The 13,677-nt window shown below is 60.3% G+C and overlaps 3 protein-coding genes across 3 annotated transcripts; 2 read left to right on the top strand and 1 right to left on the bottom strand.

The window, feature by feature from the left end:
* Nucleotides 1-140: 140 nt before the first annotated feature.
* On the top strand, nt 141-2,761 carry LOC144065009 (claudin-20-like). Its single transcript, XM_077587942.1, has 3 exons — nt 141-151; nt 759-914; nt 1,492-2,761. Exons 1-3 carry the CDS (start codon nt 141-143, stop codon nt 2,195-2,197), a joined length of 873 nt encoding a protein of 290 aa, XP_077444068.1. The 3' UTR covers nt 2,198-2,761.
* Nucleotides 2,762-3,197: 436 nt separating this feature from the next.
* Nucleotides 3,198-9,578, bottom strand: bub1 (BUB1 mitotic checkpoint serine/threonine kinase). Its single transcript, XM_077586761.1, has 20 exons — nt 9,419-9,578; nt 8,004-8,063; nt 7,801-7,939; nt 7,503-7,699; nt 7,375-7,418; nt 7,194-7,302; nt 6,893-7,074; nt 6,741-6,820; nt 6,495-6,666; nt 5,988-6,137; nt 5,827-5,890; nt 5,596-5,753; nt 5,469-5,532; nt 5,099-5,382; nt 4,879-4,979; nt 4,634-4,795; nt 4,406-4,563; nt 4,161-4,338; nt 3,877-3,983; nt 3,198-3,780 (listed from the first exon to the last, which is right to left on the bottom strand). Exons 1-20 carry the CDS (start codon nt 9,445-9,447, stop codon nt 3,579-3,581), a joined length of 2,640 nt encoding a protein of 879 aa, XP_077442887.1. The 5' UTR covers nt 9,448-9,578; the 3' UTR covers nt 3,198-3,578.
* A 340-nt stretch (nt 9,579-9,918) lies between these two features.
* On the top strand, nt 9,919-13,622 carry LOC144064322 (heterogeneous nuclear ribonucleoprotein Q-like). Its single transcript, XM_077586765.1, has 10 exons — nt 9,919-10,170; nt 10,766-10,947; nt 11,034-11,152; nt 11,222-11,443; nt 11,522-11,698; nt 11,781-11,916; nt 11,999-12,204; nt 12,293-12,442; nt 12,508-12,629; nt 12,706-13,622. The coding sequence occupies exons 2-10, from the start codon at nt 10,770-10,772 to the stop codon at nt 13,310-13,312; spliced, it is 1,917 nt and encodes a 638-aa protein (XP_077442891.1). The 5' UTR covers nt 9,919-10,170; nt 10,766-10,769; the 3' UTR covers nt 13,313-13,622.
* Nucleotides 13,623-13,677: the final 55 nt, after the last annotated feature.

Below are 13,677 nucleotides of genomic sequence, written 5' to 3'. Positions count from 1 at the left end.
GCATCCAATCGTGTTGACGTGGACAAATTTGGTGCCGGGCGGTCTAATTATCCTGGCGCGGCAAAGCGCGACCGACGTAGCCGAGCGGCGCCGCTATCGGCGGGGCCAGATGCTTTGAGCGCGACGGGCCCGTGCCGATAATGACGGCGAGGTCAGAGGTCGTGCGCCTCCTCTCAACCAAGTTAATGGCCTGGATAAAGCCGTCGCGGGCAAACAAAGAAGCAAAGGCGCCGCGCGTGGACTAAGATCAAATGATAATGCTGTCGCAAATGACTCATTAAAGGGGGCCCCTCATTTTAACTCATGCGTCTGTTATTGGCAGGGAAGAAAAAAAACAATCATCCTTTTATCTATTAGACTTTATTCTTGCTCATCTTGTCTTTGAAAAAATAAAAACTCACGGCAAACGCCACCAGAAATCTAATTCCACTTTGGACGCCAGCCATTCCCGGAATGCCGACCGGCCGTCGCCGTCGAAAGAATGTTGGTTCTTAAGAGGTGCGCCATTGGGCGGGCACCCCGATTGGACAGATAAGTCGGGTGTCAATCAAAGAGCCCCCCCAAACGTCATTTCGCCTTTTCTTTCGCCAACGGCGCCGCGAGGCTGGAAAGGGCCCCGCCTCCGGAGGGGCGGCGTCCCGACACGGTGACGCCACTGCGGCGGGCGAGCGCCGACCGCATAAAAGCGGAAGGCGCAGCCGTTTTTTTCGGCAGGCGGCGGGGCGCGCCGACTGATTTGCCCGTAATAACGGGCTAAGGCGGAGTGTGCGAGGGTGGGCGGAGCGGGGACGGACCTTATCAGCACGTCGCAGAGGCCGGCGTCACTTCGCCGGAACAAAGACGCCGGCGCCGGCGGCGGGGTCGTGTGGGAAAGTCCCCGGCGGGATCGGAAGGCGTCCGCCGCTGACCTTCAGGTGAGATCGGAGGACGGCCAATGTCCAGTCCGTCGGTCCGTACTTGATACTGCAGGAAGAAATTAAATGTCAATTCAAGGCTATACCAAAAAAAGGCTAAATGACATTTTGGGGGCTCCTAGTGTGCCGTTGATAGACACCCCGATCGTCCGTCTAAACCAGGGGTCCCCAAACCGGTCGTCGAGGGCCGGTGTGGGTGCAGGTTTTTGTTCCAACCGGTCTAGCATAAACAGTTTGACCAATGAGATTTCAGCAGAAAACAAGAAGCACCTGACTGCAATCCACTGATTGCACTTGTAGGACACCCGATTGGTGAAAAGGTGTCCTCTTTATGGCTTGGAATGAAAACCCGCACCCACTGCGGCCCTTTCTACAATAGTTTGGAGACCACTGGTCTAAACAATCGACAATCTTTCAATGACTAACGTGAACGACGGCGTTTTCCGGCGGCCTTCTCTCCTGCTTCCAACGGATTGGACTTAGCGTTTGCTACCATCCTCCAAGTTGACTAGCAAAACTTTGTCTAAACACGGTCCCGTCTCCTGACACCCATCCCCCTGAATGTTCCCTCTTCTAGGCCGGCGGTGGCCGTGGCGTCGGGCGGCGCGCAGATCCTGGCCCTGGTCCTGGCGCTCCTGGGCACGGCGGGCGCGGCGCTGGCCACGCTGCTGCCCAGCTGGCAGGTGGGCACCGGGGCCCGCTCCGGCGCCCTGCTCCCCGTGTGGCGCACGCGGGGCCTGTGGATGGACTGCCTGTGGTACGGCGCTGGCGGCTTCAGCTGCGGCTGGCGCGAGTCGCCGCCGTACGCCCGGGCCGCCATGATCCTGTCCTGCGCGGCGGGCGCCTCGGGGCTGTGCTTGACGTCGCTGGGGCTCCGCTGCACCCGCTGGGGGGGCCCGGCACGCTCCAAGGGCCGGGCGGCCGCGGCGGCGGGAGCCTGCTTCGCGGCGGCCGGCGCCCTGTGCCTGCCGCCCGCTTTCCTCTTGGCCCGGGAGCCGCCGGTGGCCGAGTACCGGCCCGGCGGGGCGCTCTGCCTCGCCTCCGTCTCGGCCGCCTTCCTCCTGGCGGCCGGCGTGGTCTTCTGCCTGCCTACGGACGCCGGCCCCGGTTCCGCCCGGCCGGGCCCGTCGTCGGCGGAGACCGGGTCGAGTTCCGCCCGGCCGGGCCCGCCGGCGGAGGCGTCCCCGGAGACCGCCGGCGCGCTCGGCAAAAAAGGCCCGGTCGTCGACGAGGAGCGCTCCGAGAACGTGAAGGACAGCTACGTCATGCAGGAATACGTCTGACGGGCGGGGGCCCCGCCGGGACACGTATTGTGCCCCCGATCCAGGGAGACTCTGCTTCATCTTTTCCTATCGACCTCCCGGGGAGGGCGGGGGGGCTTGCCGGCTCGGGTGCCGGTGCAGCGCAGCGTGGAGGACAATCATCACGCTTATAGCTTTCCATTAGCTCCTCAACACGGCTGGGCGCACACGTAGCCGCCGCCACCGGCAGAGGCCATGAATGTCAAGTGGCGGGGGATGATGACTTTTTAGTGCCGTTGACGGCCATGCACGTCCATTTTCTAGGTGACTCTTCCAACATTTATTTCCGGTCTGCCGCCATTACAGCAATCGACTTGAGATGATGGGGGAGGAAAAAAAGTTGAATGACGCAGATAATGCATGGCTTTTTGGACCTTTGTGTAAAAACGCGATTCTTTAGCTTTTTTGGCATTGTAACAATATTGACAGCTAGAAAAAAAAGTCGCCTGCAACTCCTTTGGCTTGAATGTATGGGAAAAGAGAAAGAAAGAAAAAAAGATGACTACCTTCTCATGTGACGGACCCTGTCCGGCGCGTCCTCCAGCACCGCGGCCGAGCTCGGCGGCGCGGGGGGCGGGTCGGGGTTCAGGGGGCGGAGACATCACGGCTCACGCGCGGAGCGGATGGCGGCCGGCGCCGAGTTTCCGAGTTTAGCCAATTAGTCCAATATGCTGCTACGTCTCGGACACGTTGGCCAAGTTGGAAGGAGGCTTAGGGCTTAGATACGTATGGATATGAGCCGGGACTCGAGGGGGCTGATTTTCCAAATCAAGTGGCAAATCCCAAATGATGAAACCTGAAGTCTTGGCGTCGCCGTCTTCTTCGTTGTGGAAACTCCTGGCTCGTTCTCGACCTGTGCTCGCGACGCGGCGCACAGTGAGCACGTAGGAATGAAAGGGTCTCACTCGGGCGGCCATCTTGGGACGGGCCTGATTGACTCGACGTGCTTGGAAATGACTACAAATGACTCCCTTTTTCGAGCATGTTCAACGTCAGGGGCGCGTTCAATTGACAGAACCCTTGTTTTACTTTATTTCAGCTTCTGCCCCGAAACGGAGCCACAGCCATACAATTTGTTCAAAGGCAAACTAAAAGCGCGTCCAAATCCGCACGGGACAAAGACCGCCGCGTGAGTCCCGGCGGGACATGGGAAATCCGTCCACGCCAGCGTGGGGGCGTTGCGTCTCGGGACCGCCGCGGCCTTAGAAGATAACCGAAGCGCAAATATATTTGGGACGGGAAGTAGCCGTCCGTGCTCACGAGTCAGGGTTGATCCGTCGCTTGTCTTTTCGGCTGACGGCGTGGTCAAGGCACCCCCGCCGCCATCCAAAAGAAAACCTTTCAAAACGGCGTGCCGTCTCGGTCACCGCCGGGTCACCTTGGCGCTCTCCAACAGGAGGACCAGCAGGCGGCTCTTCAGCGAGGCCATCTTCGCGGCGTAGTCGCGTCGCAAGACGTCGCTCAGGCGGCGCCGCAGGTCGGCCAGCGTCTCCGGGGCCGGGCGGCAAGCGGTCACGTTCAGCAAGGTCAGGAAAAAGTGGCGCCACGTGTCAGCGTGAGGGTTCCTGAGAAGAGCCGTCCAGCCAACGTATCATTCGGGGCACGTCGGATCCCGGCGTCCGCGTCGGCGAGTCGTGCCTGGTCTCCGGAAAATCAATTACCTTCGAAAGCTGGCGCGGGGCATCCACACGCCGTCCTCCTCCGTCGGCTGCATGTACGTCCCGAACAGGAGGACGTGCGCCGTCGCCGCGACGCCGAACATATCCGTCTGCAAACGTTCACATGTGAACCGGGCGGGCCGAGCCCCCACGACGGCGCCGTGCGGAAATTTGGGCCGGGACGGCCGCGGTCGGCCAATGCGGAGCCCGTCCGCCGTGGACCCGGCGGAAGGCTTTCTCGCGGGTCTGGCCGGGCCAACCCCTAATGGAGGGATGAGCGGACCCACCTGGTAGCTCCAGGGTTTCCCGGCGAGCATCTGGGGGCACTGGAAGCCGGACGTCAAGCACTTGGCGGTGAAGGCCGCGCCTTCCGGGAAAAGCTCCATGTCCACGCTTTGGCCAAAGTCCACCAGGACCAGGCCGTGCTCCAGGTTCTCCGACTCAAAGTCGTCATTCTCCACGAACCTGGGCGGGGAGGGGCGCCCGGTGGCCGATTTAGGGCGCGCCGCGCGTACGGGGCCGACTCCCTCACCTCTGTCCCAGCACAAAGTTGTCCGGCTTGACGTCGGCGTGGATGAGGCGGGCGGCGTGAAGTTCTTCCAGCATTCGTAGCATGCACACGGTGAAGTACATGACCAGAGGCTGAGGCATGACTTTGTCGCCCAGATTTTTGTAAAGGTTGACCGCGTTCTGAGGGGGGGGGAAAGGGCATTGAAATGGCGGTCACCCGACGCCGGCGGGCGAGGAAGGGCCGCCGTACCAGCAGGGTGCCGTAGCCGTGCAACTCGGCCACGAGGACGCTGCCGTCGGTGAAGACGTGGGCCGAGAGGATGCGGCCGAACAGCTGACGGGCAGACGGGCCCAGGCGACGGTCCAGCTGCACGTTGATGTAAAACTCCCACGGATTGGCCGGCTTCTGCACCTGCGGCGCAAGCGGGGAGGGGGGGGGGGTCGGTCACCTTTTCCCGACGGGGACCGGGGCCAGAGCCTCCTCCTCCTCCTCACCTTGAGAACCAACTTGTCGGAGCCGGTGGGATCACTGGCCTGGTAGACGGTGGCGAAGGCTCCCCGGCCGAGAACGCGCTCCACCCGCAGATGCGCCCGCCCTGCCGCCGAGAGAACCGGGGAGCGGTCAAGGCCGGTCGGCCGGCCCCGCCTTTCGACCGGGTCGGGAAGCGGGGGCGCGGTCACGGCCGGCCGGCCCCGCCTTTCGTCCTCTCCTCACCCATGCTGACGGTGGTCTTGGGGGCGATGTCGGGGAGGCCGCGCCCCCAGCTCACGTATTGCGGGTGCGAACCGAGGGGCGGGCTCATCTCGGACAGCAAGCGGGAGACCAGGCCTTCGCTCCAGGGATCGGACGGAACGGCTTCCCGGGGGCCATTCCGACCAACCTCCTCCGGGGCGACCGGTCCCGGCGTCCGTTCCCCAAAGGACAGGGTGGCCGAGGCCAACGTCGGCGGCCCCTCGCTCGAGAGCTTCTCGTCGGGTGGGCTCTGCTCCAAGATGGGGCTGAAAAAGAGGCAAAAAAGAAATACAATTTTTTTTGGGGGGGAAAAAAATCCCGCAAAGGTGCACCCCACCGGCGGCGGCTTCACCTGAGCTTCTGCAAACGTCTGACGAAGGTGTTTTCGTCCCCGTCGTCGCCGCAGGTCCCGCTCGCTACCAACGCCAGAGCGCCCGTCATCCAAGCGCTCATATGATGTTTTTCACGCGCCAACTTACCCACGGCGTGAGAGGCGGCTCTCTGCGCGAAGGGCGTGGTTGCGCAGCTTGTCGGCGGGGCAAAGTCCATCGCGCTCTCCAGAAGCGACGGCGCCGCCGTCTCGCCGAGGCCGTCGGCGTCCACCGCCGCCGCTCCGCCCGTGCGGCCGGTAAGGGCGCTGAGCGCAAGGAAAATGGCATCTGAGCGATGGGCACGCAGGGAAAGCCTCTGCCCGCCCTCTGGCGACCCACCTGACGTCGTCCTGGTAGATGGTGAACGGCGCCGCGGAGGCCAAGCCGGCGGGCGAGGCGCCTTCTGGGAAACAGTCAAAAGTCAATGCGAGGCCAAGGTTCTTTCCAAAAGTTTGGACCGGGACATTTACTAGGTTGACTTGTTTTAGAGAAAAGGTTACCCTGCGGCTCACGGCGGTCGGGCTCCGGCAACGGGAAAAGCGGCCCGCAGCGGTCAGGGCTCGGCGGATCTCCGCCGACGAAGGCCGCGGACGGGTCGCCAAAGGCGGCGCCGCTCAGCGTGGGCGCCTGGAACATTCCCATGATGACATCTGGAATGCACACAACAGCTTGTTGACTGCCATTCCAGAGCGAAAAATGCCATCTTTCCACTTTCATTTTATTTTGGAAATACAACAAAAAGAAAATACTGAAATTCGCCACTGTTATTTGCCATGGCATCAGTCACGAGCTCCATCTAGCGGCAAATCTGAGATGTGCAACAGAACGCCAGTTGCTCATTTCATCCTTTGCCGCAGTCCGTCGTCTGGACACCCCCGTACTTGGAAATAAACAAAAATGCCCATCCTCCCTCACCCCGGCCGATTGGACCCAATGCCGCCGGTCCCTCGTGGACCCGAACGACTTGAGCGCCCGCCCGTCTGCCCGCCCTCGCTTGGTGCGCTCACCTAACGCTTCGCGTGTGTTGACGGTGGGTGACGGCGGCACTCGGGACGGCGTGACGTGCGCCCAGCTCGAGTCCCGAGAAGTGGCGGGCAGGCTCTCCCGTGACGCCGCGCCACGGTAAGCGTCCGGGTCCGGGTCGTCGGGTGCTGGCGATTCCTCGACGGGAAGCGGCAACTGGGCAGAAAAAAACTGACGGTCGGCCCTCCCGGGAAAAAACAGCTCCTCCTGCGTGCGGGCTCGCGTCTCACCTCCAGCATCCGGCCCATGAGATCCAGTTGGCGACGCAGGCTGACCACCGCCTCCCTGTCCTCCTCCACCGAGCGCTCCACTGTGCACGGGACGGACACCCCGGCCGGTGAGACGGCATCCGGCGTCCGTTCCCCGGTCCGCGCTCACTTACGCCGGAGTCGTTCCTCGGCCTCACGCTTCTCTCGATTCAATCGCCTCTTCTGCAAGTAGGCCGTGGCTCGCACTTCCTCGAAGCAGAGCTGGCTTCCCTGCCACTCCAGCACGTCCTTGGAGTACATGGACACCGAAAGGCACTCGCCGCGGGGTTCGCTCCGCACTTCGGAGCGCGAAACTCTGGAGGGCAAAGAAGAGGAGGGGGGTGGACCCGTTAGTCGCATCCGGAAGGATCCCGGTGCCCAAATGAAACAAAAGGGTCACCGCCGAGACTAGTTTTTGGCTCCGTCACCACTTACGTGCGGACGGAAAAGTAGTCGTCGGCCTGAAGTTCCGGCTGGGAAGGAGCACGTACGAAGCCGCCCGGCCGGGGTTGGCCTTCGTCGGGCCGTTCGGCGCATCCTGCGCCTGCGCGAGAGGGACACGTCAGCGGCGGCCACCCGAGGAGCGGCCCGAAGGCGACCGAGTCCCCCCCCCCACCTGGCGACGGCGTCTGCCGGCTTTCGCTCCTGGCCTGAAAGTGCCTGAGGAAGAGCCGCGAAGGGACGGACGGACACAATATCAAGTCTCTGGGCTCGGGCTGACCGGCGGACCGCGCCGACGGTCACCTGTATTCCCGCGCCAGGTCCCCGGCGGGCTGGGCTCGGTTCTCCAGCGCTTTGCGGTAAACGGCGTCGGCCTCCTCTTTCCTGTGTTGGCGCTCCAAGTGTTGCGCCCAGGCCAGGTAGAGCGTCGCCGTCCTGGTGCCCGTGCCTTTACTCAAGATGTACTGGAAAAAGGCCTCGGGCTCCGAGCAGTAAGCGGCCTGCAAAGGGCAACGTTTCGGCGGTGCGTCGGCGCGCCGGCCGACGTGGCCGGGCCGCGCTCGGGCGAGCGGCCGCTTTCCCCTGAGGCGGGCGCACTCACGCATCTGACGCAGAGGCGGACGAAACGGATGTCCTCGGCGTAGCGCTCGGCTCCCAGAAAGGTCTGAAGCAGCCTGTCCAGCACCGTGGAGATCCCGTCGCCGCCGGGGGCCAAAGTCCCGTCCAAGTAGTCCACGAACCTGCCGAGACAATGATGTCACATGGCGGCGGCGGCGGCGGGGCACGAAAATAGCGGCCACCCACTTGAGCCAGACGTCCAGCGGGTCGTCTCCGGCGTAGGATCCGAGGCTGCTCTCAAAGGCCCTGCTCGGAGACACAAAGCATTACGGCGTGCGTCATTGAATACGGGCCACGCGAGTGGCTTCAATTGGGCCGTTGTGTGGCATTTTTCCGCTTTCACGACATTAGGGGCTAACGCTTTGGACTATTACAAGTTTGTTTCAATAAGTGGCCGATAAAACCTAATGCATATAGACTTGTTGGTGCTCGCAGCAGACGTTGACATATTCATTGGCATTAAGGGATTTTGACCTGTAATGTGGGCAGGCTGGCAGCGAGTGGTCGTGGCCATTCAAATCAAAATCAAAAGCCTTGATTGTCATCATACACAGCTGCGTATAACGAAATCGGTGGTGCTACTCCGAGCTTTTCAAAGTGTGTTTTCCCAGTAAAAAAACATAAATAGTAGTATAAAAGTATTAAAAAGTCACATCCCGGCTAGGTGAATTCTAAAATATTGCACAGTCTAAGACAGGGGTCGGGAACCTTTTTGACGAAGAGAGCCATAAACAATTCATATTTTCTAAAGTTATTCCTTGAGAGCCATACTCCGAATTTAAAAGTCAAAATACATGTAAATGGATGTCTTTTATTTGAGTAAGTTCACCACTTTTAAAGTGGAAAAAAAGAATACTTTTGACAACATTCTTATGCAGTTGCTAATCAATGAGAGTATGCATTCTAGCAGAGTCTAATGCAAAAAAAGAAGACTAAAGCAGCACTGGACGTAGTACGTATCTCAGTTCTGTCACCAGCGGGTTCCATATTTTAGCTCACAGGTTAGCAAAGAGCCAGATGCACCCATCGAAAGAGCCACATGTGGCTCCCGAGCCATAGGTTCCCTACCCCTGCTCTAAGATATTGCACATTGTTATTGCACACCCCACGCCATTGACGACGACAAGCGTCCAATCCAATTTGAACGGAGGGCAGAGTCGTCATTGAACAGCCTCCGCAAAGAGTGGAGGTGGAAGGATTTCAAGTAGACCCTCGCGTTCTTGGACTTTGGCGCAAGAGGAGAAAACATTTGGGACAGCCCAGCTGGAGAATTTGATGAGCGAGCGGGTTAGCTAGCCTCCACTCCCTCCGACTCGGTTCCGAACGTTGCAGCGCTTTTGTTTTCATGACGTGCCACTCGTACTGTCAACTTCAAACTGAAGGAGGACGCGTTGAAAAGAAGCGGCGAAGGACTTTGGAACAACTATATCCGTGTCTTAAAACTAACTACCTCTGGAAAATGGACGAATGCGTTTCGAAGAGAGACCAAAAAACAACAACAACTTCGATGCTAACAGCAGACAAGAACGCCAAAAAGCAAAAGCAAACGACCGGACAACAGCAGCACTTTTCATGGATAGCTCGGAGATGGTTCGACTTACTTGAGACAAGACGCCACGTCCATTTCCATCTTGTGGTTAAAAACAAAGGCTAAAAACAACAAGCAACAATGAATAAAAGAGGGGAAAATGGCTCTTCCGAAACGTTTGGTTTAAACTTCGCGCTCAGCCAATAGCATGAGGGCGTGAGTGCGGTGACGTAGCAGTCTTACTTCTTCTTTCCCGAAAAAAACAACAACCACAAAAACAACGACAACTCCCTTAGGGTGCGTTGTCGCCGCCTTCTGGAGGAATGAAAACGTGATGACGAATGCGTCATCGAGGTTTTTACCAATAAAACCGTTAACCCTGACCGTTGGCTTTGGGACATTTTGGACGCCTTCGGGTTCACTCGTTGGGTGCCATTGACAGACAGCGCTACCTGGTAAAGAAATGGGCAAATGAATTGTCTTTTTACTGGGGTGACACCTTTGAGGGTTGAATCAATGTTGTCTTTAGGTCATCCCGCCCCGATTTGGAGGCCCACCACACAATCAAGCACGCGCAGTCTCCCACTAATGTCCGCTTTTACGGTGGAGTAAAGTCCGGAAGTGACAAGGGGCTTCCGGCGGCAGGCAGCCCGTGGAAAACACTTGCAGAGACCCTGTGTTTGCCTGCGCGAAGGCGCCATTTTCGTTGTTCCGACCAGTCCAGAACGAAGCTGCGAGTCGGCTCCGGATACTTTCTTCCCGTCTATTTCTTTGGACTTCTCCTCCTTCTCCTTCCGGCGGCTTCGCATCGCGTCGACGCCTCTGGTGGGTCCGCTTTGGCTTCGGACGTGAAAGTCGCCTCGATGCTTGGCGTCATCGGATAGGCTAAGTTAGCATGCGGCGGCGGCCGTTTGCTAGCCGGCATTTTGGAGACGAGCGGAGCGAAGCTAAACGAAGCGGTTAGCGCAGAGCTTGCTCGATCGATCGATCGATCGTCCACACACACTCACTCCGCTCGTCTCGTGGCGTCCGTCGTTCTAGTTTCAACTCGCTCCCAGGTAGAAAGAAGGACGAGCCGAGCGTCCCCGGCTACGTCCCCGGCCCTGATCTCCAATCGACGCCCAGATCTCTTGGATAGATGGCCGGCTGAGATGCATGTTGGCTAGCACAGGCGTGGGGGACTCAATCGGGGTTCAGGGCTCGTTATCGCAATGGCTTTGACTGTACTCCCCAAAGGAGAGGTCACCAGCTCAGATTTGCGTTTTGAGGAACAGTAGACGGAAAAGCTTGAAAGTGGAAAAGGGAAAGGAGGAGTTGTTTGAAGCGGGTGGAATCTCCTCCGACCGACTCAGGCAGCCAGCCAGCCGTCCAGCGCTCCTTGATATTCGGCTGTGCGCTCGCTCACGTGTGTGCTTTGCAGGGACATGGCTACTGATCACGTCAACGGGAACGGGACGGAGGAACCCATGGACACGACGACGGCGGCGTTAGCGGTGGCGGCCGCGACCGCCGAAGTCCCCCGCTCGGAGCAATTTGCGGCCTTGCTGGAAGCCGAGTTGCCCGAGAGGGTGGCCGAGAAACTGGACGAGCTCTACACCGCAGGTGACGGCCGTCGGACCTTTCCCGGCGCAAAGAGGGCCCCCCCGCACGCGAGTTGTCCCCGTCAAGCCGCTTTTGGCCTCCCGCAGGCCTGCTGGCGCACAGCGACTTGGACGAAAGGGCCATCGAGGCCCTCAAGGAGTTCAAGGAGGACGGGGCCCTGCAGGTCCTACTTCAGTTCAAGGAGAGCGACCTGTCCCACGTTCAGGTAGGGTCGGCTCGGCTCCGCGTCCCGCGCCCCTCCCCGCCGACATTTCCCCTTTCCCCCCCCCCGCAGAACAAAAGCGCCTACCTGTGCGGCGTGATGAAGACGTACAGGCAGCGCGAGAAGCACGGGGCCAAGGTGACGGAGGCCGCAAAGGGCCCCGACGAGGCCAAAATCAAAGAGCTCTTGGACCGGAGCAACTACACCCTGGACGTGACCACGGGCCAGCGCAAGTACGGCGGCCCCCCGCCCGAGTCGGTCTACGCGGGGCTGCAGCCCACCGTGGGGACGGAGGTAGGACGTCTAGGCGGCGAGCGACCCGTCCGTCTTGGATGCCGTCTTGGACGCCGTATCTCCCTCTCTCCCCGGCAGCTATTCGTGGGCAAGATCCCCCGGGATCTGTTTGAGGATGAGCTGGTTCCCCTGTTCGAGAACGCGGGGGCCATCTGGGACCTCCGGCTCATGATGGACCCCCTGAGCGGCTTGAACCGAGGCTACGCCTTTGTCACCTTCTGCACCAAAGAGTCAGCGCAGGACGCCGTCAGAATGGTGAGACGGGCGCTTTGCGTTGTCGTCGTCGGTCGGTCGGTGGCTCGACCGGTCGGGCTTGACCTCTGCGCCTCTTCCGCAGTACAACAATTGGGAGATCCGTCCCGGCAAGCACATTGGCGTGTGCATATCGGTGGCCAACAACCGGCTCTTTGTGGGCTCCATCCCCAAAATCAAAACCAAGGAGCAGATCGAAGAGGAGTTTGCCAAGGTGACGGGTGAGTGCCTGCCACCGGGACCGGCTCACCGCCGCCCGTCCGCTCCCCTGGCATGATGGCAACCGCCCCCTCCCCCGAGCAGAGGGCCTGAGCGGCGTCATCCTCTACCACCAACCCGACGACAAGAAGAAGAACCGGGGCTTCTGCTTCTTGGAATACGAGGACCACAAAGCGGCGGCTCAGGCGCGCCGCCGCCTGATGAGCGGCAAGGTGAAGGTTTGGAACAACCTGGTGACGGTGGAGTGGGCCGACCCCATCGAGGACCCGGACCCCGAAGTCATGGCCAAGGTAGGCTGGGGTCTCTCTCTCTCTCTCTCTCTCTCTCTCTCTCTCTCGGCGGGTGGCGCCTTTTGACGGCGCGGGCATCTCCCGGCAGGTCAAAGTCTTGTTCGTGCGCAACCTGGCCAACAGCGTGACCGAGGAGATCCTGGAGACCTGTTTCTCCCAGTTCGGGAAAGTGGACCGGGTCAAGAAGCTGAAAGACTACGCCTTTGTTCACTTTGAGGAGCGTGACTGCGCCGTCAAGGTAGGCGGGCGGGCGCCGGCTCGGCCCTTCGGCGGCCGCTTCTGTACACGTGCGCTTGTGCCCAGGCGCTGTCCGAGATGAACGGCAAGGAGTTGGAGGGCGAGCCCGTGGAAATCGTCTTCGCCAAGCCGCCCGACCAGAAAAGAATCGAGCGCAAAGCCCACCGCCAGGCGGCCAAGACGCAAATGTAAGGGCGATCGCCTGCGTGGCCGGCCGCGTGGCAGGCACCCTTTTGCTGACCGTTTTGACTTTCTCGTCCTCAGGTACGACGACTATTACTATTACTCGCCCCCGCAGCACTCGGCGCCTCCCAGTAGGGGCGGCAGCGGTGGCACCGGAGGCGGCCGACGCGGCTACTCGTACGCGCCCGATTACTACGGCTACGAGGACTACTACGACTACTACGGCTACGACTACCAAAACTACCGCGGCGGCTACGAGGATCCGTACTACGGCTACGAGGAGTACCAGGTCCCCGCCCAGGGGCGCGGCGGCGGCGGAGGCAGGGGAGCGCGAGGCGGCGGCTCCTCCCGGGGCCGGGCCGGCTACGGGCAGCGCGGCGCGGCGGCCGGGCAGGTCCGCGGAGGGCACGGCGGAGGCGCCAGAGGAGGCCCGGCGCCGCCGCGGGGCGGCCGAGGAGGTGGGCGTGGCGCGCGGGGCTTCCGCGGCGCCGGCGTAGGAGGGGCCAAGCGCAAGGCGGACGGCTACAGCCAGCCCGACTCCAAGCGGCGCCAGCCCAACAATCACAACTGGGGCTCCCAGCCCATCGCCCAGCAGCCGCTGCAAGGCGCCGAGCACGCTAACTATTCGGCCTACAAATCCGACAGCCAGGAATTTTATCAGGATTCTTTTGGGCAGCAGTGGAAGTAGGCCGGTGGGCCGGCAGGGCTTTTTCTTCTTCTCCTCCTCCTCCTCCTCCTCTTCCTCCTGAGAGACTCATTGGTTCCCAATTGGTGACATCTGGCAAGAGATCTTTTTGTACATATTTTTAATATTCCACAGTAGTCGGGCCGCTCTCTCTATTTTTTTTTTTGTATTGTTCGGTTTTAGCTTTTTCGATCGGTTCCTATGGTTTGTCTGAATTTTGACCCCCTTGCCTGCCATGTTTTATTGACAAAAACATTTGTAATGCGTGTCTTGTTATTGGAAGAAAAGAAAACCAAGGTTCGTTTGGCTTGTATTCTTTGCTATGTGTCTGCTTGAATAAACGCGACCTCAAACGACCGACCGGGCGA

Source organism: Stigmatopora argus, chromosome 19 (genome assembly GCF_051989625.1).
Source record: "Stigmatopora argus isolate UIUO_Sarg chromosome 19, RoL_Sarg_1.0, whole genome shotgun sequence".
Taxonomy (NCBI): Eukaryota; Metazoa; Chordata; class Actinopteri; order Syngnathiformes; family Syngnathidae; genus Stigmatopora; species Stigmatopora argus.
Note: the sequence above shows the minus strand (reverse complement) of the source record. Positions and strands in the feature narration are given on the sequence as shown.

Excerpts from the sequence above, each read along its gene's own strand:
- LOC144065009 (XM_077587942.1), top strand. Across the intron at positions 915-1,491 it reads CGTCCGCCGCTGACCTTCAG|GCCGGCGGTGGCCGTGGCGT; the intron begins GTGAGATCGGAG and ends TCCCTCTTCTAG.
- bub1 (XM_077586761.1), bottom strand. The coding sequence starts at position 9,447 with ATGGAAATGGACGTGGCGTCTTGTCTCAA. Across the intron at positions 7,700-7,800 it reads TCCGCCTCTGCGTCAGATGC|GCCGCTTACTGCTCGGAGCC; the intron begins GTGAGTGCGCCC and ends TGCCCTTTGCAG. Across the intron at positions 5,533-5,595 it reads AGCCGCCTCTCACGCCGTGG|CGAGCGGGACCTGCGGCGAC; the intron begins GTAAGTTGGCGC and ends TGGCGTTGGTAG.
- LOC144064322 (XM_077586765.1), top strand. The coding sequence starts at position 10,770 with ATGGCTACTGATCACGTCAACGGGAACGGGACGGAGGAACCCATGGAC. Across the intron at positions 11,699-11,780 it reads CGCAGGACGCCGTCAGAATG|TACAACAATTGGGAGATCCG; the intron begins GTGAGACGGGCG and ends CCTCTTCCGCAG. Across the intron at positions 11,917-11,998 it reads GGAGTTTGCCAAGGTGACGG|AGGGCCTGAGCGGCGTCATC; the intron begins GTGAGTGCCTGC and ends TCCCCCGAGCAG.